Below are 25,770 nucleotides of genomic sequence, written 5' to 3'. Positions count from 1 at the left end.
GACAAAATATTCGAAACCACCTCTTGCCTGGATAGACATAGGACCACACAAATCAAAATGAACTAATTCTAACACATCTTTGGCTCTATACCCCTTGGCCTTAAAAGGTCTTTTGGTCATTTTACCTTCCAAGCAAGATTCACAGGTTGGAATGTTTTCCACCACTAATGAACCCAAGAGTCCATCAGCTATAAGCCTTTGAATCCTACTTAAATTAATATGACCAAGCCTTAGATACCAAAGATATGTTTGGTTCATTTCTGAAGGTTCTTTTCTCTTATTAGAATTAGAGGATGTGTTATTAATTTCCATTTGTTACTTCGTAGGAGAAATTGGATTTAAAGTATATAAATTACCAACCAATGCACCATAACAGATAATAACCCTATTTCTCTTGATAACCACATTGTTACTAAAAGAAATAGAATATCCATCCAAATACAGTTTAGAAACTGAAATTAAATTCTTTCTAAAACTGGGTACATAAAGATAATTTCTTAAAACCAAACTTCTATTCCTATCAAATAATTATTAGACGTCTCCCACTGCAACAGCCGCCACCTTAGTAGCATTACCCATGTAGACGGTTATCTCTCCCTCGTATAGTTGTCGGGTTTCCTGGAACCCCTGTAATGTATTGCAGACATGATCAGTGACTCCTGTATCTACACACCAGGTGCTGGTAGGTAACACCGCTAAACATGTTTCAACTACTAGGGAATAAGATATACCTATATTGTTCTCTCTTCTATGAGGATAGTCCACCTTCCAATGTCCAGTCTGCTTGCAGATGAAGCACTTGCACTTTGGCTTCTTCACTCCAGCTTTAGGTCCAGTACCTAGAGATCTTTTCACCTTCTTTGTTGAGCCAGCCTGTTTCTTCTTCTTCTTTCCTTTCGACTTAGAAGTAGAAACATTTTCAGCAAAGTGAATCTGAGAACTATGACGAAATATGTTGATGCGGGAAGCATCCGACGATCGAACTCATGTTTTGATAATGGAAAAGGATTCAAAGTTAAGGTACCTTGTGATCTAACAAGTCTGCTTGAGTATTTCAAGAAAGTCCTAGCTGCGGTTAGGCAAAGGGAAAAACCCTAGGGGGTGGTAACCCTAGGTCATAGGGGGAGGTAACCCTATGCGGAAAGTCTTGGCAGGTCGATGGCTTCAGGCAAAAGTCCTACGGGGTGGTAACCTTAGATGGAAAGTCCTGGTGTCGCGAACCAGGTGAAAGACTGGACTAGCCGGGAAGCGGATGCCTAGCAGAAAGTCCGGAAGCATCGAGTGATGAGCAAAAGTCCAGTCGATCTGGAGGATCGCACTGGCAATAGGTAAATCTCCTGAGTGGAGTAGGTGAGGACGCGTTCCCCGTAGAGGGAACAGTAGGCGTCGGGTCGACCTAGGGTTTCCGGTCGAAAATTCGAAGTCAGACCCGAACAGTCCTGAGACTGTCACAATATTCTTGATCATATTTTTACTGTCATTTTATGCTAACTTTGTGCTGCAGGATATTTTGTGTGATTAACATATCTTGCAGGTACCAAAGTGCACAATTACTCTAGGATGAACAGTGTCCGAGGCGCCTCCATGGAGTTTGGAGGCGCCTCAGGTGCAAAACCTGAGCTGGCTGCGAAGCAAGCTTGGAGGCGCCTTGAAGGAAGCCAAGGCGCCTTGGACAGCTTGATGAAGGCGCCTTGGTGAACAGTGGAAGGCGCCTTGAAGCTGATAAGGTTCGACCAGTTCATCACTTATCTCCGCGGCTGACTCGGGTCATTCAAGGTGCCTTGGTGAACTGTAGAAGGCGCCTTGAACAGCCTTTATAAGGGGTCTCGACCAGCAGCTCACAACAACAATTTCCAAGTCTTCTGTCTCCAACGTGCTGCTCTGAAAGACGTCCGAAAGTGCTGCTACAAGTTTACGACGATCCGAAGCTCCGAGATTCTATTCTTGTCGTCGGTATAATTAGTTTTTGCATTTACTTGTACTTCATCTTGTAATCTTTTTATCGAGCCTATAGTTGTTGCCCACGCAAAGCGATCAAGGATCGCGGGCCTTCGAGTAGGAGTCGATCAAGGCTCCGAACGAAGTAAAATTCTCTGTGTCCTTCTGTTTGTGTTTCTTTACTTTATTCCGCTGCGTTTTAATTACTCTGATAGTTTTGCGATTCCGATAATCGAACGAAATAGCCACGAGCGCTATTCACCCCCCCTCTAGCGCTTCTCGATCCAACAATTGGTATCAGAGCGGGGTTGTTTTGAATTGGTGCAACCACCATTCAAAACATTCTTTTTCGTGGTATTTTTTGTTTTTCTTTCGGAGTCAATTAGAAATTAGCTTAGTAGCTAAAATTCTAATTCTTTTCAAAATCGGTGTTGCTCAAAGTTGGTCAATACCACTTGAGTTCGTTTTTTTTCTTCTTCCCGCACTACTAATCTAAGACTCAGTCTTGGAATAGATCTTCTTGTTTTTATTTTTTTTAGATCTAAATGGCCCAACAAGAAGGATATAGCACTGTTCGTCCCCCACTATACTCTGGAGAAGACTTCGAGTATTGGAAGGGGCGAATGGAGATATATCTGAAGATCCAGTTCGACACCTGGATGATAGTCAAGACGGGACTACAATTACCAACTGATGAAGATGGCAAGGCTACATCTTGCGAAAAGTGGGAACCATCTCTTATCAAAAAGGTGGAAGCTGATGCCAAAGCCACCTGCACCCTCCAGTGCGGTCTTACCAACGAAGAGCTCAACAAAGTCGGTCCGTTCTCTTCCGCAAAGGAGCTGTGGGAGAAACTGATCAAACTTCACGAGGGCACTTCAGAAACCAAGGTAAGTAAGCGTGATTTGTTACTTAATAAACTATACAATTTAAAAATGCAGGAAGGCGAGACGGCGAGTTCACTACACGCTCGAATTCAAGATATTCTGAACTCCCTTCACGGAATCGGGCAGAAGGTAGAAAATAGGGATATAATAAGGTATGCCCTTAATTTGTTTCCAAGGAGTATATTGTGGGCATCAATGGTAGATGCCTACAAAGTCTCCAAGGATTTGTCTTCCTTAAAATTAGATGAATTGTTTAGTAAATTTGAACTTCATGAACAAACTAATGCACAGCCGACCGAGAAGGGTATTGCTTTGGTTGCAGGTACTGGTCGAACACGGGAACCAAGAGTACGGCGAAAAATTGAACCGGAATCAGAAGACGAACCCGACTCAGAAGACTTAGAAGACGAACTGACCAGTGAACTAGTGAACCTCGTGAAGAAGCTCTACAAGAAGAAGAAGGGCTTCAACAAGAAAGATCTGAAGAAGGCAGTTCAATCCAAGGAGGCCCAACCGAGCTCGAAGGTAAAGTTTGAAGTCACCTGCTACGGGAGTAACCAGAAGGGGCACATCAAAGCCAACTGCCCCAACCAAAAGGAAGCCAAAAAGAAAAGAAGAAAGAAGGCCCTGAAGGCAACCTGGGATGAATCTTCTTCGGAGGACGACGACGACGAACTCGATCAGACGAGTTTACTCGCACTGATGGCCCGGGACCAGATCGTCGAGAGCGAGATTGAGTCAGAGGCCGACTCCGAGCAAAGCCACGGATCCGTATCTGTTTCCGAAGGGCCAGCCTCCACTGTAAGTATTCTGAGGCTTAATAACTTAGTCAATTATTTATTACGCAAGTTAGCTAAGTCAAACCTTAGGATTAAATCACTTCTAAAGGAAGTAGCTGTCCTTAAAGAAGTGACTAACACTAAATCCTTACCTGATCAAGTTCAGACTGGAAATTCAACTCAAGTTCAAAAACTTGAGGAAGAAAATTCTAGTTTGAAAAATCAGGTAAAAGATTTAAAAAATACCTTAGAACGGTTTTCTTTAGGTTCCAAGAATCTTGACCTAATTCTTGGGACACAAAGAGCCGTTTACAATAGAACTGAGCTATGATATAAAAGTAAAAAGAAATATAAATCTTATTTATCCTTAATAAACAAACAAAATAGTAAATTAGTCCAAGCATGGGTCCCCAAGTCCAAATTGATCAATAAAGTTGGACTTTGGCCAATACTGGGTTCCGAAGGATCAAATACACTACCTCGATAGACCATATCGAGACCTTGATCCAGGGGGAGCAAAAAGAAAAACTATCTTAAAAATTTGAAAATTCAAAATTCAAAAATCAAAATCAAATTAAATTAAAAATTTGAAATCAAATTAAAAATTCGAAATCAAATTAAAAAATTCAAAATTCGAAATTAAATTAAAAATTCGAAATTAACTTATAAATTCAAAAATCAAAATCAAATCAAAAATCAAAATCAAATTAAAAATTCAAAATTAAATTATAAATTCAAAATTCAAAAATTCAAAAATAAAATTTAAAAATTCAAAAATTCAAAATTCAAAAATCAAAATCAAATTAAAAATTCGAAATTAAATTAAAAATTTGAAATCAAATCAAAATTCAAAATTTAAAATTCAAAATCAAATATAGATGGAGGATCCAGACTAGCTGGCACCCCCAACTGAACCACCCGACATGGTAATTGAACCTAATCTACCCGAAATAGGTAAAACAAGAGTAGATTACCCGGCAGGGTAATTAAGGTTAGATTAAAACAGGCTAGGTTTAACTTGACCCACAGTACTGGTGAAGTTTTTGGATGATAGTACGTTAAGGAAGCTTGGGCATCGCATGTCTAGGAAGATATGGCTTCGACCTGATGCATTTGGCCAAGTGGAACTGACCGAAGCTACCCTTAAATGGATCATAACTAGTTAGACCAAGGATTAGTATTAAGTTCAATGGGTAACACTATTTGGGAAACCTCGAAGGAATGGTTACTTTAATGAGCTCCTTGTGACTCACCATAGCCCAGAAGTTTATCCAAATAATGCTTACTTGTTGAACCCAAAACTAAACCTGAATCTAACGCAAAGTTAAACTAGACCCTTAAATTCAACAATAATTCATCTCACAACAATTATAGGGTTCCCTGATTGACAATTTAGATCGGGTGAGATGACTAAGAAATTAAATTATGGAAATTGACTTGAACTTAAATCAAGTTAATTAACTATTAAAATTATTTTTAAAACTTAAATTTCAAAATTATTTTTAAAACTTAAATTTCAAAATTATTTTAAAACTTAAATTTCAAAATTATTTTAAAACTCAATTTCAAAATTATTTTTAAAACTTAAATTTTAAAATTTAAATTTTAAAATTATTTTAAAAATCAATTTCAAAATTACTTTAAAACTTAAATTTCAAAATTATTTTTAAAAATCAATTTCAAAATTATTTTAAAACTTAAATTTCAAAATTATTTTAAAAATCAATTTCAAAATTACTTTAAAACTTAAATTTAAAAATTATTTTTAAAACTAAAATTTCAAAATTATTTTAAAAATCAATTTCAAAATTACTTTAAAACTTAAATTTCAAAATTATTTTTAAAACTTAAATTTCAAAATTATTTTAAAACTCAATTTCAAAATTATTTTAAAACTTAAATTTCAAAATTATTTTTAAAACTTAAATTTCAAAATTATTTTTAAAACTCAATTTCAAAATTATTTTAAAACTCAATTTCAAAATTATTTGAAAACTTAAATTTCAAAATTATTTTTAAAACTTAAGTTTCAAAATTATTTTTAAAACTCAATTTCAAAATTATTTTAAAACTTAAATTTCAAAATTATTTTTAAAACTTAAATTTCAAAATTATTTTTAAAACTTAAATTTCAAAATTATTTTTAAAACTCAATTTCAAAATTATTTTAAAACTTAAATTTCAAAATTCTTTTTAAAACTTAAATTTCAAAATTATTTTTAAAACTTAAATTTCAAAATTATTTTTAAAACTCAATTTCAAAATTATTTTAAAACTTAAATTTCAAAATTATTTTTTAAACTTAAATTTCAAAATTATTTTTAAAACTCAATTTCAAAATTATTTTAAAATTAAATTTCAAAATTATTTTCAAAACTTAAATTTCAAAATTATTTTTAAAACTCAAATTTGAAAATTATTTTTAAAAAACTCAAATTTCAAAATTATTTTTAAAACTAAATTTTAAAATTATTTTTAAAACTCAAGTTTCAAAATTATTTTTAAAACTCAAATTTCAAAATTATTTTTATAACTCAAGTTTCAAAATTATTTTTAAAACTCAAGTTTCAAAATTATTTTTAAAACTCAATTTCAAAATTATTTTTAAAACTCAAATTTCAAAATTATTGTTAAAACTAAATTTCAAAACTATTTTAAAACTAAATTTCAGAATTATTTTCAAATTTCTTAAAACGTAACTTAAAAAAAAATTATTAATAAAGGACACATGACGCCTCATGGAGGCGCCTCCCACACGGGAAGGCGCCTCCAAGCGCGGCGGGAAAATTCCCGCCGCATCTTCCTAAGGCGCCTCGGATCGATCCGAGGCGCCTCCAAAAAACTACTTAAGGCGCCTTCAAACCCCAATTTTAGGAAATGAACAGATTCTTTCTGTTCGTTTTCTGCCAACGCCGAGCACGTCTTCCGCGTGCAAATTCAAGCAACCAAGGTGCCATCAATCCCTCAAAACGTAAAAATGCCTCCTAGGTATAATCTCAATCCTTCCCAATCAAATTCTATATAAGTTTCTGCTTATTTTTTGGTAAAATCGTTGAAAATAGGAAGCGCAGTCACGTTGATCCTACTCCAGCTAGACTTCCATCAGCAGATATCAGATTCCCTACTATACATCTTAGGGATACCTTTGCTAATTACACTTTTGAACCTATCAAACCTAGATATGTAAATAGGACCTTTTATACCCAGTTTTGTCAGCCATCTATCCAAATGATAGAGCACTATCAACTGGACCAACTGGTTTACTGCACTGATACAGTAAACCAGGAGTTATGTGCACAGTTCTATCACAACCTTGAGAGGGTTGATGATAGTAGGTACTCCACCAGAGTTGCTGGCGTTGACATTGAGCTTACTCCACTTTGTTATGCACCACCCTAGGACTTAGGGTTTCAGAGTCTACCTTCTTATGCTACCCTAGTAGGGACCTGCCATTTGGCGATCCTTACTCCCATATTACGTTAGATACTATCTATACGTATTTCTTCGGGGAAGAGAGACCTGCTGGCCTGACTGAGTTTTGGTCAGTCTCTCTTCGGGTTCAGGACTATGTGATGTATAGGGTCCTGACAGCATGTATTTTGCCGATCTCATCTCGGGATGTCTCGAAGATGAGGACTTCCCACTCATTTTTCCTGTACGCCCTGTGTCATCGATTAGACATCGATATAGCCTTGCATATATTCCAGAACATTATTTGTGCATCTGGGACAGTCACTTCCAAGATAGTACACATGCCCTATTGTCATATTTTGACACGCTTCTTTTCGACCATAGAGGGTATAGATGTGACCAGGGGGATAGTCATTCCTCTTACTATATGACACGAGCTAGGATCCCGTAGTTGTAGACTAGCCGGTGCTGATATCACCGCTGATGGAGTTCTAGCCTGGACAGGACGACCACAGCCAGCGGCTGCCCCTATCGCTCCAGCAGCCGAGGATATACCAGGCGAGGGAGAGGAGTGGGTTGATTTCTTAGCTGAGGATCTTTTCGCGGATCCCTCCCCGTCTGTCGGACCATCCACCTCAGCTGGACCTTCGACGTCTGCATCACTCTTCGTCGAGGACAGACTTGCTCGACTCGAGGTCGAGTCCATCCAGACACGTCAGATAGTTCTCTCCATTCGATCCGAGATGGTTGCCGGATTTACGTCCCTCCGTGACGAGATACGACATCTAGGTCAGCCAGCACTCGAGCAGCTCCATGCATCACCTCCCGCCGATGACCCGCCAGCTGATGCTCCTCGAGTAGATGATCCTGCTATTTGATATGACCCTTTTTATGCATTGTACTATGGATTGTTGCCTATGGACACCTTCACTTCACTATCTACTTATTTTGTCGAACCTTCTTGAAGTGATATATACTTATTTACATGCTTAGTCAACAACTTACTCAGTTTCAAATAATCTAGGTTTACTTATCATAATTTTTTAAAATCTAGGAAAAATTGTTTTCAAAATCCCAATTTATTAGATTTTTCAAAAGTTGGACTTAGCCTAAGCTTTCCCCCTAGAAATCTTGTTCCCCTAGAATTAAGCCAGAGCATCTCACAAACACCTAGGTATACCTTGATTGTGTTTGAAAGACTTAGAATGGTGTGAGATGGATAGGGTACAACCTGGACTCAAGAATGCTTATATCTGTGCATCAATATGAGTCTAGGTGTTAAACACGCAATATACATCAATCAAGTCAAGTCTTCCAGCTCTAGTCAAATCTAATTGGACCAAATTGGCTTAACTTGACTAATCATGTGAAAGCTGTTGCCCTGTAGGCAATCAGCAAATAGCTAAAGGTTAGACAGTTGGTAAAGGACACTTAGTTTTCTGGTTAAGCATGTTTTTAATCTTTACGGCTCTGATACCTCTTAAAAACCAATCTATTAAACTTAACTCATGCTTGGACTTAAGAACCAACTGACTTTCTAAACCAAATTTTTAGCTACTCTGCTCCCTCCTAACCCTAAAATTTAATAAGTATTGTTTAAAATTAAGCTAAGTTTTTCTCTCTAAGCTATAGCTTTCAAAATCCAATACTTGCAAAGAGCTTAGCTTTATTTTCAAAACTTTAAAACTTAGCTCACTTTAAAATCTAACTTTATAAATTCTTGTTTTCTTAAATAAAGCAAAGATTTAAAAAAAAATTAAAAGCTACTTCAAAAGTATTTTCATTTTAAATGAAAATTATTGTATTACTAGCTTTTTAAACTTTCCAAAAGGCTAACATCATTCTCTCACTTAGCTAACCTATTAAATGTTTTTCAAAATCTTGTTAAATCAAATGACTATTTTTGCTTATTTTTGATATATGGCAAAGGGGGAGAGTAGAAAATTCAAATATATTAATTCAAATATTAAAGTAGAAAATTCAAATACTTAAACTCAAATACTTCAAACTTAAAATAATGAATATTAAAGGGGTAGCAACAGTTAAGGGGGAGCCTATACTTTAAATTCATAAAGTCTACCTTAGCAAAATAATTTGCTAAGCTTGCTTTAAATGTTTTCTGTTTGATATTTGTTCACTTAACTTTGAATTCGAGTTGCCATAATAAAAAAGGGGGAGATTGTTGATGCGGGAAGCATCCGACGATCGAACTCGTGTTTTGATAATGACAAAGGATTCAAAGTTAAGGTACCTTGTGATCTAACAAGTCTGCTTGAGTATTTCAGGAAAGTCCTAGCTGCGGTTAGGCAAAGGGAAAAACCCTAGGGGGTGGTAACCCTAGGTCATAGGGGGAGGTAACCCTATGCGGAAAGTCTTGGCAGGTCGATGGCTTCAGGCAAAAGTCATAGGGGGTGGTAACCCTAGGTGGAAAGTCCTAGTGTCGCGAACCAGGTGAAAGACTGGACTAGCCGGGAAGCGGATGTCCAGCAGAAAGTCCAGAAGCGTCGAGTGATGAGCAAAAGTCCAATCGATCTGGAGGATCGCATTGGCAACAGGTAAATCTCCTGAGTGGAGTAGGTGAGGACGTTTCCCCGTAGAGGGAACAGTAGGCGTCGGGTCGACCTAGGGTTTCCGGTCAGAAATCCGAAGTCAGACCCAGACAGTCCTGAGACTGTCACAATATTCTTGATCATATCTGCAGGGTATTTTTGTGATTAACATATCTTGCAGGTACTAAAGTGCACAATTACCTCGGATGAACAGTACCGAGGCGCCTCGGGTGCAAAACCTGAGCTGGCTGCGAAGCAAGCTTGGAGGCGCCTTGAAGGAAGCCAAGGCGCCTTGGATAGCTTGATGAAGGCGCCTTGGAGAGGTTGGAGGCGCCTTGAACCTGATAAGGTTCGACCAGTTCAACACTTATCTCCGCGGCTGACTCGGCTCATTCAAGGCGCATTGGTGAACAGTAGAAGGCGCCTTGAGCAACCTTTATAAGGGGTCTCGACCAGCAGCTCACGACAACAATTTTCAAGTCTTCTGTCTCCAACGTGCTGCTCTGAAAGACGCCCAAAAGTGCTGCTACAAGTTTACGACGACCCGAAGCTCCGAGATTCTATTCTTGTCGTTGGTATAATTAGTTTTTTCATTTACTTGTACTTCATCTTGTAATCTTTTTATCGAGCTTATAGTTATTTCCCACGCAAAGCGATCAAGGATCGCGGGCCTTCGAGTAGGAGTCGATCAAGGCTCCGAACGAAGTAAAATTCTCGGTGTCCTTCTGTTTGTGTTTCTTTACTTTATTCCGCTGCATTTTAATTACTCCGATAGTTTTGCGATTCCGATAATCGAACAAAATAGCCACGAGCGCTATTCACCCTCCCCTCTAGCGATTCTCGATCCAACAAAATATTCCTTCTGCTGCCTGAAGTTCTGTCAGAAGTTCCGCCAATGTATAAGCCCTTTTTTTCATGTTATAGTTTAGGCGAAACTGCTCAAAACTTCTGGGTAGTGTTTGGAGAATAATATCGATCTGGGTTTCCCCATCGATTTCAGCTCCAAGGATCTGTATTTCATTCAAATAAGCCATCATCTTTAGGGTATGATCCCTTACGGGTGTCCCCTCTGTCATGGTGGCTATCATTAACTTTCTCATTGCCTCTTGCCTAGCAACCCGATTCTGGTGTCCGAAGAGTTCTTTGAGATTATTCATCATGTCATAAGCAGTTGGTAAGTCCTGATGCTGATGTTGCAGCACATTTGACATTGAAGACAAAATGTAACACCGGGCAATCTCATCTACCTTTACCCATTTCTTATGAGACTCAATCTCCTCTTCACTAGAATCACTATTACGCACATTTAGGCAGACCTCTAACAATACAAACTTATAGCCTTCAGCAGTTAGGACAATGTATAAATTTCTTTTCCAATCTATATAATTGGGACCAGTAAGTTTGTTCTCTTTCAATATAATGGCTAGTGGGTTGAAAGTCATCATAAGAATCACAAAAAAACTTTGGTCAGGACTCTAAATTTAAAATAACATTGATTCCTCAAACAATATTATTTAAATTTACCAACACCTCAAATCATCATGAATTTTGCATGCCACGATAGTGTGGACGTATACAAAATCAAGCATTTGTAAGAGGAGGTTTTACCCATTAATTTTATTCTTATCAACCTAACTTTATGACAAATAAAATTAATAGTTGATTTTCCTTTGGTCACACAAATAATAGCAGTGTCTCCGATGGGGAGGATATTATTAAATGTGCCTAAGTGTATACCATTACTTGATACTTAGTCCATTAAATAAGATTGTGCCCCTTCCGATGGGGAAGATCACACACTCCTAATTAATTTCCTATAATCATCCAAAATGGATGTTTGATCTAGTGATCTGCAAACAAACTCATCTGATATAGAGGAAGACACTCAGAGCCAACACGCAAGTTTGTTTGCATCACTTATAAACCAGTAATGGAGACCCTGGAATTTATTTAAAATTCCCTCTCCCACTTATTTATTTAAGGTGAAGATTTTAACTATGCAAGCCCACATCACATGCATACACACATCACAGTAAATAAAAGCAATAAATATGGAAATTAATTTTCCAACTATTATGGATTCTTCCATTACTGTTCTTCGTGTGCTCCCGCCCTAGGGTTCATGTCGTCGGGACCATCGAGCTTCCTTTTCCGCTGCGCCTCTGGTCCTCAAATAGCACCACGCCTCGCAAGGATACGATCCGCGATAAAAATAAAATTTTACATATATTGATCCTATATTCCATAAGGGAATGTACATCAAGTCTATATCGTACATAAATGTAAAATCCTAGGGCTAATACAACTCCTGCTGTATTAGTTAAATACAATCATGCACACACAATAAAATGCCCTTGACATGCCCGAGGATCCAATCACACAAAATAACCATAAGCCATAATAGTTGGAGCCTGCAACCACAGATTTAGCATATCCTACTATTATCATGCCTAAATTATGTATGACATGTGCATAATTAAACTGAAAACCAAACACACAGAGGCAAACCCTAGCTCTGATACCAATTGTTGGTTGCTCCTAGGAATATCGTACCGGTTCCCCTGTACAAAAATTTTGTACAAGTCCTGAACCTTTCCTAACAACCTATTGTGTTCTTTAGAAATTAAATTTGGAATCGCAAACAGAACTTAACATTATTGATTCCAAATTTAACTTATCTGTTCTTAGAGGTTTAGACTTGGATTGTAAATGATACTTAACATTATAGATCCAAATCCACCTATGTTACAAATTCAATTAAATATCTATTTCGGAAATCGGCTCCAAGGTCAAACATGGCGAGACACTTGGCCTTCATGAGTATGGGAACATCCACCACTGCCTTGACAAAGCCTCTTAACGAAATTTAATATTTAATTTAATTATAGTAACCTTAGGTTTAACCAAAAAGAACAATCGAATCACAAGATCGAAAAATAAATGAAACACAACTTCGAATCACAAATCCGAAAATCTAGAATCACTAGCCTCTTGTGTTTGGTATTTAAAATCTATACAAAGAAAACTAGTATGATGCGGAATAGAATTACTAGTTATACCTTTCTTTGTAAGCAACAACCTCTTGATCTTCTATCGTATTCCTCTTCTTATCTCGGACGTTGTGTGGGCAACGATCTACCAAGATGAGAACCACCAAGACACCTTCCTTCTTGCAAGTTTCGGCCACCAACCTTCAAGCTCCAAGGGATGCAAGAGCAAAACCTCCTTTCTCTCCTTCTCCTAGCAAGAACTAGCCACCAACAAGAACTCCAAGAGAGGGATGCACCAGCCACTAAAGAAGAAGAGAAGAGGAGGAATATGGGGCCGGCCACACCAAGGAAGAGAGGAGGGGAATACTAGAAGATTTGTTATGAGGTGAGGCACCTCTACCCCCTCTTTTATATTCCTTGGTCTCGGCATATAAGGACATTTAATTATAATTAAAATTCCCTTATTCTCCTTACCATTGGTTAATAAGGAAAATTTAATTAAAAATTCCTTTTAACCCTTTACATGGCCGGCTCCTTCATGTGCTCCAAATAAGGTTAGTTTTAAACACAAAATTAAAACTTCCTTATTTGTTTCCGGAAATTTTTAAAATAAAAATTTCTCTTTAAAAAATTCCCTTCATGGTTGGTTATAAAAGGAAACTTTTATAAATTAAAATCTATCTATTAGAACATGTGGATGATTTCCAAAAAGAAAAGTTTTCTTCAAAATTAAAATCTTCCTTTTAACTAAAAATAAGGAAAGATATCAAACCTTTTTCTTAATCCTTTGTAGAAACTTATAAAAGGAAATATTTAATTTTTAAATCATGGCTTCCACATAAGGAAAGATTTTAAAATAAAATCCTTTTATCTTTAAATGGCTGGCCACAACAAGCTTGGGCTCCAAGCTATGGTCGGTCACTAAACTTGGCTCAAGCCCTTGGCTTTGGCCGACCCAAGCTTGGGCTCCAAGCTTGCTTGGCCAGCCACCTAAGGGTGGGTAGGAAGTGGGTATTTGGTGGGTATAATTCTCTATATATAAGAGGCTACGATAGGGACCGAGAGGAGGAATTGGTTTTGATCTCCCGATGAAATTAAGCTTCCCGTGTTCGCCCCGAACACCCAACTTAATTTCATCAATAATAATTCATACCACTAAAGAATTATTATTGAACTACCGCACCAATCCCAAATTATATTTTGGGCTCCTTCTTATTATGAGTGTGTTAATCTCCCTGTGTTTAAGATGTCGAATCTCCATTAATTAAATGAGTAACTGACAACTCACTTAATTAATATCTAGCTTCAAGAGTAGTACCACTCAACCTCATTGTCATGTCAGACTTAGTCCACCTATAGGATTTACATGACAATCCTTATGAGCTCCTCTTGGGGACATTATCAACCTAGATTACTAGGATACAATTTCCTTCTATAATGAACAACACACACTATAAATAATATCATTTCCCAACTTATCGGGCCTTTTGATTTATCAAACTAAATCTCACTCATTGATAAGTCAAAGAAATAAATACTAGATATATGTGCTTGTTATTATATCAGGATTAAGAGCACACACTTTCATAATAACAAAGGTCTTGTTCTTTTATTCAGTTAGTATAAAAAGAACTTACCTTAAATGGTCCTGCTCAATACACTCATAGTGTACTAGTGTAATTTATCAGTCAAGATAAACTAATACCTAATTACACTACGACTATTCCAATGGTTTGTTCCTTTCCATCTCAGTCGTGAGCAACTGTTTATAATTTATAAGGAATTGATAACATGATCTTCTGTGTGTGACACCACACACCATGTTATCTACAATATAAATTAATTGAACAGCTACACTTAACATATAAATGTAGATATTGACCAATGTGATTCTTAAATGTTTATACAAAAAGCTAGAGTTTTAGTATACACTCTAATAGTTCCGAGGTCATCCCTTCACCTTCTCCTCCCTTATAAAAGGGGCACGCATACTTCTACCTTCCTTTTTCTTTCAACTTACCTTCCTTCTGCCTATGGAGTTAGACGAGATAGCTGCTTTGCGCCATCAACTCGCTCATGTGACTCAATTGTTAACTCACAAAGATGAGGCCCTGCTTGAAATGACGCAAAGTAGAGACCTGTAGTCCTCTCTTCGTCAGGAAATGGAGGAACTCTGGGTGGCTGCTAAATCCAGGACTCAAGCCAAGGTAGCTTTAAAGCATAAGGCTCGTGTAGACTTGAATAGTCGGACCCATTATATTGCCTACCTGAAGCTAAGACATGAGGACGCTATAGCCCTCCTGCAAGAGGAATGCGAGATAAAAGATGAAACCATCGCCAATCTATAGAGCAGCCTCTAACGTATCAAGGAAGAACTAGCTCAAGCACGGGCACACCTAGCGACGAGGAATCAGGCCTCTGGATCTTGTAATAATGTGAACTGAAAGATGTTCCTCGACTTCTATAAAATAACATTCCTTGCATTATCTGCCTATCAGGATGTGTTTGTATTCCCTTGTCTCTCCTATTGTCGTGTTCCATAGACGCATGTCCCTAAGAGAATTTGCTAGAAAAGATAATTTACTTACCACACCTTTTCTTACCATAAGGGGCGGGAAGTCGTAGTTCATATAGATTCGCCTATTTGCATCTCATATTGGCAATAGATGTATGGCTGCAGATCTGTCGAACATGAAAGTATACCCCGTGGCTGCACCTTGAGATGAGAGTAGGAGATACCGACTGAGAAAGTCGTTGATCGTGAGAGCAAGCTCACTTATAACTCGCACTGAGGCGAGAGTCTGGAATGCCGATCTGGGCGATCGTTGGGCATAAGAGCATGCTCACTTATAACTCGCACTAAGGCGAGAGTCTGGGACACTGACGTGGAAGGTTGTTAGGCATGAGAGCATGCTCACTTATAACTTGCACTGACGCGAGAGTCTAGGAAACCGACCTGGAAGGTCGTTGGGCGTAAGAGTATGCTCACTTATAACTCGCACTAGGGCGAGAGTCTGGGACACCGACCTAGAAGGTCGTTGGGCATGAGAGCATGCTCACTTATAACTCGCATTGGGGTGAGAGTCTGGGACACAGACCTGGACGGTCGTTGGGTGTGAGAGCATGCTCACTTATAACTCGCACTGGGCGAGAGTCTGGGACACCGACCTGGAAGGTCGTTAGGCGTGAGAGCATGCTCACTTATAACTCGCACTGAGGCGAGAGTCTGGGACACCGACTTGGAAGGTCGTTGGGCATGAGAGTATGCTCACTTATAACTCGCACTGGGCGAGAGTGTGGGACACCGACCTAGAAGGTCGTTGGGCATGAGAGCATGCTAACTTATAACTCGCACTGGGGCGAGAGTCTGGGACACCGACTTGGGCGGCTGTTGGGTGTGAGAGCATGCTCACTTATAACTCGCACTGAGGTGAGAGCATGCTCACTTATAGCCAACTGCTCGCTACTTGTGATATTTCCTACAAATGACTCACACAAACTTTAATCAGATAAGTTATTTGTGTACTAACATCTCAATGAGCGCCAAATTCAAATTCCTGCGTCTCTTTATTTTCCCTCCTCTTTCTCGAGGTGGCTTCATAATCATGACGTATGACTTTGCTTTTCCCGAGGTAACCGCATGCCCTTTCCTTCTGACGTATAGCCTTCCTGCATCGGAATGCTTCCATACAAAAAACTCTTCACATGATTTCCTTGTCACGTCCATCATTAATACCTTTCATAGGGGAATGATGCGTGCCCCACTAACCCTTCCCGCTACTACGACTGATCAATGCCTTTTTGCACGCGACCATAGATCCGACGATTCAAGTTGCCGCGCCTTTTCCCCCCTTCGATGCTTCCTAGGGGCTTCTCTTTATAAACCCTAAAGGTTGTCCGCCGTCACCTTCTCACCTTGCTGCCGACTTTCGACTCTGTCACTTCCTCTTGCTCTTTCTCTTAAGTTCTCCTTCCTTGATTGTCACTTGCAAGTGCTTCTTCTCCTCATCTTCATCCTCCCCCCTATTCTCTCATGGCTGAAGGTAACATGGTACCTTGGTATTCGTATTATATTTCATACTTAGATGATAGCGACCTGACCCAGATTCATGCGAGCTTGCACCTTACTGATGATTATCAACTACGAGCTCCCTGACCGAATGAGCACCCTTCTTCCTCTCCCCAAGGTTTTGTAACTTTCTTTAAGGACCAGCTCTAGGGAGGCCTTCGCTTTCCTCTTCATCCACTTTTCTCTTCCCTGACTCAATATTTTGGTATTCCACTTTCATAGTTTGCGCCCAATGCTTTTCGTGCTATCTGTGGCATGATTATCCTCTATAGGGTATACCAGATCCCTCTGACCGCCTGACTTTTCCATCATTTCTATTCTCTTAAACGCTCTAAGCCCGGTGTATTCATGGTGCAATCCTGGGTTAGGTATAAGTTCTTCACCGATTTGCCTTCCTCTAATAAGGGTTGGAAGTCCCGCTTCTTATTTATTAGTCTGCCTGAGTCGGTATCCTGGCCAACCAACTGGCACTCCAACCTTCCCTTCCCCTTCGAGTTACGTGAACATACGCATCAACCTATGTGCCATACAGCTTCAGAGAAAATAAAGGGAGTCCGCCTTCTCCTATCTATAATATTGCGAGAATGTTTTTTGCACTTTTTTGGACTCAGCCTGGTCCCCGCAGATATAGGAGCTCCATTTGATAAGATTTTGCTTTCCTTTCTCTAGTCTTCACTAACTGAGATATTTCTTTCTTACTTTGTAGAAGCTGTTGTGTTCCGGGCCTCAAAGGAATCAGCCTGACTGCCCAACCATATTTTGAAGACTGTGGGTGAGGAGGTTGTGAAGGGCTTGACTGCTCCTTCAACCACTTCCTCACACAAAACTGCGGAGGAGCCCTCAGAGTTCTCCACCCCACTGCTTCTGTCAGCTGCCCCTTCTGGCCCTACAGCTCTGGAACCCATCGAGGAAGAGCAGGCTCCCTCTCCTCCTCCAGACAAACGCCTACACCTCCAATGCAAACGTAAGAGAGTTACTCCTTCAGCTCAATCTTCTCCACTTCCTCCGCTGGGACAGACTTCTTCCAAGGTTCCCAAAGTCCAGGCGCCAACAGTTAGAGTTCCTACCCAGGACTCTCCTCGGGTGGCAGAAGTCCCGACCCCTACTCCTGTCAGGATTTTAGCTCCTGAGCAGGCTGACCCTTCTACTAGAGACCAGCCCAGGAGCTCTGCAACCTCTTCTACTCTTCCTACCGCCCCCTCTCCGTCAGCTGCTCACACCAGGGCTCAGTCCGACAAGAGCAAATACAACTTCACGGCCTCATGGAGCTTGCCCTCCATGTTCAGGCTGGATGCAACAGGGAGTTCAGGGAACGTGGGTAACACTTCTCCCCTCCACGACCAAATTCAACTTCATGAAGCCTTAGCCACCTCCTGGAGGTCAGCTAATGAGCAGTTCTAGGGAGGCTCCCAGTGGGAAGGGTTGGACCTGGCTTCACAGCATATTATATCTGTGAGTCTTCCTTTCCCCGGTCTACCTATCTGACATCACTTTTGATTGCTCTCTTTTTGCCGGGCAGGCCTGCTCTGTGAGCCTTTGCTTGACCCAGTTTTCCATAGAGCTGCTGAAAGAGAATGAGTCCCTGAATGCTTGAATCCAAGAATTAGAGTTGCCATTAACTCCTCATGACCCGCTTGACCCTCTGGATTCCTATCTGCACACAGTCGAGGAATCTGCTCAGTCTGCTCGGGGCCTGGCTCAGGAGTCTTCCGAGAATATAAAAGAGCTGCAAGCGGCCCTGAAGACTAGTGACTCCAAACACTGAACTCGGAGGGGCAGCATCGTCGTCAGCTGGCGACCGAGCTGGAGGGGAAAGAGTCAGAGCTGGCCACTCTCTCGGTAGACCTGAAGGCCCTCCAGGAGTCTAATAAAGCTTTACAGAAAGACCTGGAGGTTGCCCGAGCGGACCTGGTTGCAAGTGCTGGTCGGGAGAAGGCTCTTAAGGCTCAGAGGGATCAGGATCAGGCCACTATCAAGTCTCTTCAGGCAGATCTTCTCAAAGAACAGGCTGAGGCTTCCACCCTAAAGCAGGAGAATGTGCTGGCTTTGGCAGCTGCAGATAAAGTAAAGGTAAAGCTAGTGGAATACCGGTCAGGCGAAAATCATCGCCTCAGAGCTTATAGAATTTCCTACGTTAAATCTTCATTCTTCCGAAAGAAGATAGGCGATCTAATCGATCTGCTATGGGGGCGTGGGCGCGGTGTGCCAACTATTTGAACAAGGTCTTCTCCGTTCCGCCCCCTCCAATGATTTCCTGGATAGGGACCGCCTGCTGCAAGAAATTCCTGATGAGGCCTTCCCTTCTTTCCTGGCTGATGATGGCTTCTTGACTCTTCCTGCATCTCCCACAAGCAATGTACCCCCAACAGATCCCCAACCATGATGTAAAATCTTGAATGTATAGACATTTGGAATCTGCTTTTGTTTAAAGTCATTTAACTTTTGGAAATCCCCTAGTTTGCTGTTATCCTCAATTACTTAGGCTTAAGAAATCTCTCATCCATTATCTCTATCTTGAGAATTCTATTTCTTATTTCCCGACCTCGGATCTGTTCGTTCACCGACCTGGGATCTGTTCGTTCCCCGACCTGGGATCTGTTCGTTCCCTGACCTGGGATCTGTTTTGATTTCGATGACGTTCTGACTAGTGCCCCTACCTTGGGCCTCTATTTGTTTAGTGTCCCGGGCTGGCTCCCTAACCGGGTTCGCCCCCTACACTTTGGCAAACCTAGGAGAAGGAGAGATAGAGAAAATGTGTGAGGATCTCAAATGCCTCGTACTATAGTAGTGCGCTTTCTCGAGGCATCCCCATGATGACCCTCGTACATCGGACCATCTACAGTAGCTTCATTTTCTGTGATGATCCGACGACCCCTTTGGCTTGGATATTCTAAACCGCTTTCATTATGAGCCGTTGGATGATGGTTTGACTATTCTTCCCTAGCAGATATCGGCTATAAATAGGTCACCGCCGCTCCTCAATGGAACTTTTTTGTTTGCTTCTTTCTTCTGCTCTCACTTCCTGCTCGATCAGTGCTCCTTCCAGCCTTTCACTTCCTCCCACCTTCTGATTCACCTTCTTGTCTCCTGCCTCATCCCCATCCTTCTTATGGCTTTTCCTAACATCGTTTACCCCCATGGGGTCTCAACTTTCGTTTGCATGGACCTGGATGATCTTCGTTTCAGTTATGAAGTCTTGGAAGACTTTCACATCATAATTCCCAACATTCTTTACCAGGCTTCCTCTCCTTCGGTGGGATACGTTTGTTGGTTGCTACTCGGAAAACCCAATGGCTCCACTGTACAAAAATTTTGTACGTGATCTGAACCTTTCCTAGCTACCATGTGTTCTTTTAAGTTAAACTTGTATCTCCTGCGGAACTTAACGCGTTTGATTCTAAGTTTAACTTGTATGTTCTTTTAGGTTTAGATTCGGATCTCTTGCGGAACTTAACACGTTTGATTCAAATCACCTAGGTTCTAAATTCAATTAAATATTAGTTTCCAAAATTGGCTTCCAGTGCTGCAAGGTGAGACACTTAGCCTTCTTGGATATAGGAGCAACCACCACCGACTAGACAAAGCCTTTTAAGGAAAGTTAATATTTAATTTCCTTATATAACTCTAGATTAACCAAAAGGAACAATCAAATCACAAGGAAAAAAGAAAAAGAACACAACATCGAAATTAAATTTGAAAAACAAGAATCGAATGCCTCTTGTATTTGGTATTTATACAAAGAAAAATTAACTAGTATGATGCGGAAATTAAATACTAGTTATACCTCTTCCTTGTATACTAAAATCCTCGAGATCTTCTGCCGTATCCCTTGCCTCCTCTTAGACGTCGTGTGGGCGACGATCCTCCATGACGAACACCACCCGGAAAGCTTCTCCTCCTTCTCTAGAATTCGGCCACCACCACCACAAAGGAGCAAAAGAGAGCAAAGGGAAGAGAGGGAGAGGGGCCGGCCACTTGATGATCTCCAACAACACAATATCAATTGTTATTTTTTCAAGGCCTCCCCTTCCCCCTTTTTTATATTAGTTTCCCAACGGAAAATTATGGAAAGAGTTTTATAAAAAATTAGACTCATTCCTATTTTCTTTTAATTTTTTCTTTTTCTTTCCTTTTAATTAATCAATCCTAGATTGATTTATTAATTAAACAACTATTTGTTGATGTTTAATTATTTGACCGACCCCTTGCTTGGGCACCAAGCAAGATGGCCGACCACTTATTGAAAGGGAAAGAAAGAAAATTTTTTTATAAAATTTTAAAAGAAGAAAACTTCTAATAAAATTTTACAAACTCTCTTTTTTTTTTCTAATGTGGATATTAAAAGGAAAGTTTTAAAATTTAAAACCAAGTTTTAAAATTTAAAACATCTCTAATAATATTTCTTTTTTAAAGAAAGTTTTATAAATTTTACAACTCTCTTTTAAAACCTTGTGGCTTAATTTAAATTAGGAAAATTTTATAAATTTTTAAAATCTCTCTTTTTACAAATTGTAAATATCTAAGGAAATTTAAAAATTCAAAAACAACCTTCCTAATTTAAATATTACGGTCGGCCTCCTTGCCCAAGGCAAGGGCCGGCCACTTCTAGAGAATATGTGGCCGGCCATTGCTTGGTCATCAAGCAATGAACCGACCCCTTCTTGGACACCAAGATAGACTTTTCTTTGGATGGACTTGAGGCTTTATTGAGGCTACAACAGGGACCTAGAGGAGAAATTGGTTTTGGCCTTCCGACGAGCTTGAGTATCCCGTGCTCGCCCCGAACACACAACTCAAGTTCATCGATAATAACTCATTCCACTAGAGAGTTATTACCGCACTACCGCACCAATCCAAATTACATTATGGGCTTCTTCTTATCATGAGTGTGTTAGTCTCCCTGTGTTTAAGATTACGAATGCCCACTAATTAAGTGAGTTACTGATAACTCATTTAATTAATATCTTGCTCCAAGAGTAGTACCACCCAACTTTATTGTCATGTTGGACTAGGTCACCTGCAGGGTTTAACATGACAATACTTATGAGCTCCTCTTAGGGACATTCTCAACCTAGATAACTAGGACACAGATTCCTTCTATAATCAACAACACATACTATAAGTAATATCATTTCCCAACTTATCGGACATATTGATTTATCGAGCTAAACCTCACCCTTTGATAAGTCAAAGAAATAAATATTAAATATACATGCTTGTTATTATATTAGGATTAAGAGCACACACTTCCATAATAACTAAGGTCTAGTTCTTTTACTAAATCAGTACAAAAAGAACTTACCTAAATGATCCTACTCAATACACTTAAAGTGTATCAGTGTAATTTATTAGTCAAGATAAACTAATACTTAATTACACTATGTCTATTCTGATGGTTTGTTCCTTTCCATCTTAGTCGTGAGCAACTGTTTATAATTTATAGAGAACCGACAACATGATCTTCTAAGTGTGACTCCACACTCCATGTTATCTACTATATAAATTAATTGAACAATTACATTTAACAAATAAATGTAAACATTTGACCAATGTGATTCTTTATTTCAAAATAAATGTGTACAAAAGCTAAACTTTTAAGTATACACTCCAACAACGTTACCTTTTACCAGGAGCAGTTTGTCGCTGGGCTACGTTTCCCTATTTATCCTCTGTTCTCTGACGTAAGCCGCTATTTCATAATTTCTCTGGGCCAACTGACTCCCAATTCTATAAGGATTCTATGCGGCTTTATGGTCTTGTGCCAAGTTTGCGAACTCTCCTGGTCTGCCCGCCTATTCCATTATTTCTTCACTCCTCGCCAGCACAGTGAGGGTTTATTCCGCTTCCAGGCCCGCACCCGAACCACCTTCTTTTATCCTATTCCCTCCTCTGATCCAGCTTGGAAGGATAAGTACTTTTTCCTTAAGTTTCCTTCCGCTTTGGAGTGGCCTACTCGCTGGAAGTGGATCCTTCCTATGGTACCTTATGTGGGGGACTTCAGCACTGATCCCCTCTTCACTGGAGCTCTGACTCAGCTGAGATGCTGGTAGCTAGAATTAATGAGACTGCTATCCGAGGACGTACTGTCTTTCTTCAGGCTGAGCCGCATCTCCTCTGTTGAACTGCCTTGCTCCTTAGGTACGTCTTGCTTGTCCTTGGATTACTTCACTCTGCTGTTTGATGTTGACGCTACAACTATGATTTTCATGTGTAGCCAATACCTTGCTCCGCGCATTAGACGTCCAACCTCTTCCCTTTAGTGAACAGGAAATAATGCAGAGAAGCAGAATCATATTAGATAGGAGACCTCTCCCCCTCTGCCCCTGCCTGGCTAGGAACAACTACCACTGCCATTCCTCAGTCAGTCCCTCAATCGACTCCCCAGTCTACCCCTCGAACAGTTCTAGGACCTTCTGTCCGACCGACCCCCCGACCTCCATCAGGGTCAGTGGACATAACCCCTGCCAGCCCTTCCTTCCGAGCGGCTTCCTAAGTAGCCTGGCAGGCGCGTCTTGCTGTTGATCCGATCAGTAGAATGGCTGCACCTTCTGCGGCTTGGCGATCCCGACCTTCCCCTAAAGATTCGGATTCGGATGACCAACCCTTGGCTCACAGATTTCGTCGAAGGTATGTTGAACCAGACTCATGTGCTGACAGTCCGTCCGCCGAACCAGACATCGGGTCTTCCGCCCCTGTTCCTACCAACAGTCCTCCAGCGACCACCATAGATCCCCTCCCACATGTTTACGGGGGCAAGCTCCAACTTCTGAGAGGAGGACCTCCACAGTCTTTCCTTCGATGCCCCCTGTGTCTTCTGCTACTCCTGATGTGCCCCTCCAAGCTTCCTCCTGACCTGCTTCTTTCTCTTTGCTTGTCAATGCTCCTTCAAGAGTACAAGGCGATATGGCAGGTCCATAAACTAATCCCCTAACTGGTGAATCACAATCGGGGCCATCCCATTCGCCCCCTCTCAATCCTCCTGAACCTGCGGCAGCCGCTTCACAGCCGTAAGGCCCCTCTTATCACCAGTATTATTCCACCAAACCTTCTAAACAAGGGCTAATGCGACAATAGGATGCTCCCACCAGCTGCCTTATTCTAAGAGGTCAACTGGCTACCTGTTGGGATGAAAGCGTTCAGCAGATGGAGGGCATGTCTGTACCTGACCGGATGGATAGGTTCTCGGAGTTGTATGTCCAGGTGAGCTTCACCCCTTCATGCAACAAAAATCTTTCCGTTCTTCTTAAACACTTTACTTTTTTAGCTCAGGCTCATGCCGAATCCCTGGTGGTAAATCAAACGCTTCATCTCCATTACCACCGTAATAAGGTGTTATCAAATAGGGTAGCTGAGTTGGAATTGAAACTGAATGATCCTGCAGTGGTTGGCTGCGCCCAAAGAGCTGAAATAGAGGCCTTGAAGAGGGCCAACGCTCAGCATCACCAATCTCTGCGGGCATCCGACCTAGAGCTCCAGGTCCTTCGTGAGGAAAAAAGTCAGGCTAAGAATCTTCATAAACAGACTGTAGATCAGCTGACCCAGGAGATGAAATCTAAAGAGGCCCTCCTATAAGAGCAGAGCAGGACTTTGGCATCCCAGGTCACCGAGTTGCTCGCCCTGAAAGCCGAACTGTCCCAAGCTCGTTTTGGCCTTTCTGGATTTACTTCAGCTCTGGAAATATATAAGGCGGGAGAAGATGAACGATGCAGGCTGAGCCGAGAGGCCTACCTCCATTCCCGAGAGTTCGGTGTCCAGGTCGGGGACCGCTTCATGGTCTCTATAGCTTCTGGCATGGCAGGGGCTCTGCGGCAACTATACGAGCAAGGATATCTCAAATCTGCTCCTCTCGAAAACATTTTGGATCATCGTCACATTTTGGATGAAATGCTCGACGAAGTTTTTTCTGCCTTCAAGTGATTTGCATATGTACACTAAGTAAACTGAACTATTTCATGTTGAATGTTTTATCCCACTTCTGTGTTGGGTTTTTCGGGCCGCGAAAATCGCTTTTTCGCGTCGCGAAAACCCTGAAAGCCCCTAGCCAACGGATGCGTGCAAAGAAAGAGTTTGTAAAACACACGAATATGAGTTTCTACCTAGATCTACACTTAGATCTACAAAAGAAAAGTTATACCTTTGAAGCGAAGCCCTTCGCGTTCTCGCTCGTCCAAATGGTGCCTGATCTCGAAGTTGTCAACGTAGACAACTCTTTATATGTATCCACACAAACAAGTAGGTGGAGAAAAACCACACAAAAGGTGTGCTAGCACCTTTGGATGGTTCGGCCAAGAGAGGAGAGGGAGAGCAAAATTGGAGCAAGGAAGAAGATGAAGGAATGAATGAGATTAATTCACAAAATGAAAACATATCTCCCATTCATGTGGCCGGCCACATTAAGAGGGTGAGTAACTCCCATGGAATGGCAAGAGTCACAACTCTTGGTAACTCCCATGAGGTGGCATCCCACTTAAGCAACCATGATGATGTGGAGCATCATCATTGGCCCACTCAATGCCAACTCACCAATGAGGTGGCATAAAGTCAAGTCAAACTTGACTCTTCATCTTCCTCTCAAGTCAAGTCAAACTTGACTTAATCTCTCTCATGGTTGATCTAATCCAACCATTTAATTCAAGCCAATTTAATATAATGAATCTAATTCATTTAATTAAATTGATTCAACGAGTCATAATCCAAATTAGACTCATTAAACACATGAATCAACTTGAGTCTACCTCAATTAGCCCAATAAGGATTACTCTTAATCTAATTTGATTCATCAAATGAATCTAATCCTCTTGGTTCATCATATGAACCTAATTTCCATCTAATTGTCCTTAGTATGTGACCCTATAGGTTCTTGTAACGTTGGCAATGCCCCTAAACCCATTTAGAAGCATAAGTAATGAGCGGTATCTAGCAACACATCATTACTACCCAATGTTACAAGAATGTTGAGATCCAACATCACCTTTGTGACTACTAATTGTGACTCCTCACAAAATATGACAAGTGTCCTTCTATCCTAGACATTTATATTGATCAATGTGAGGCATAGACTATGTCATCCTCTAATTAATCTAAATCTTGAACTCCAAGTAGACTCACTCAATCAAATGAGCTCAATATCCTATATTGACTCATTTG

At 40.5% G+C, this 25,770-nt stretch overlaps 1 protein-coding gene across 1 annotated transcript; it reads left to right on the top strand.

Moving 5' to 3' along the window:
* Positions 1-7,758: 7,758 nt before the first annotated feature.
* On the top strand, positions 7,759-18,840 carry LOC121979495 (neurofilament medium polypeptide-like). The gene is made up of 3 exons (XM_042531483.1): positions 7,759-7,872; positions 17,389-17,937; positions 18,403-18,840. Exons 1-3 carry the CDS (start codon positions 7,759-7,761, stop codon positions 18,838-18,840), a joined length of 1,101 nt encoding a protein of 366 aa, XP_042387417.1.
* The last annotated feature ends 6,930 nt before the right edge of the window (positions 18,841-25,770 follow it).

The sequence above is a fragment of the Zingiber officinale genome, chromosome 5A (genome assembly GCF_018446385.1).
Source record: "Zingiber officinale cultivar Zhangliang chromosome 5A, Zo_v1.1, whole genome shotgun sequence".
NCBI classification, from domain to species: Eukaryota; Viridiplantae; Streptophyta; class Magnoliopsida; order Zingiberales; family Zingiberaceae; genus Zingiber; species Zingiber officinale.
Note: the sequence above shows the minus strand (reverse complement) of the source record. Positions and strands in the feature narration are given on the sequence as shown.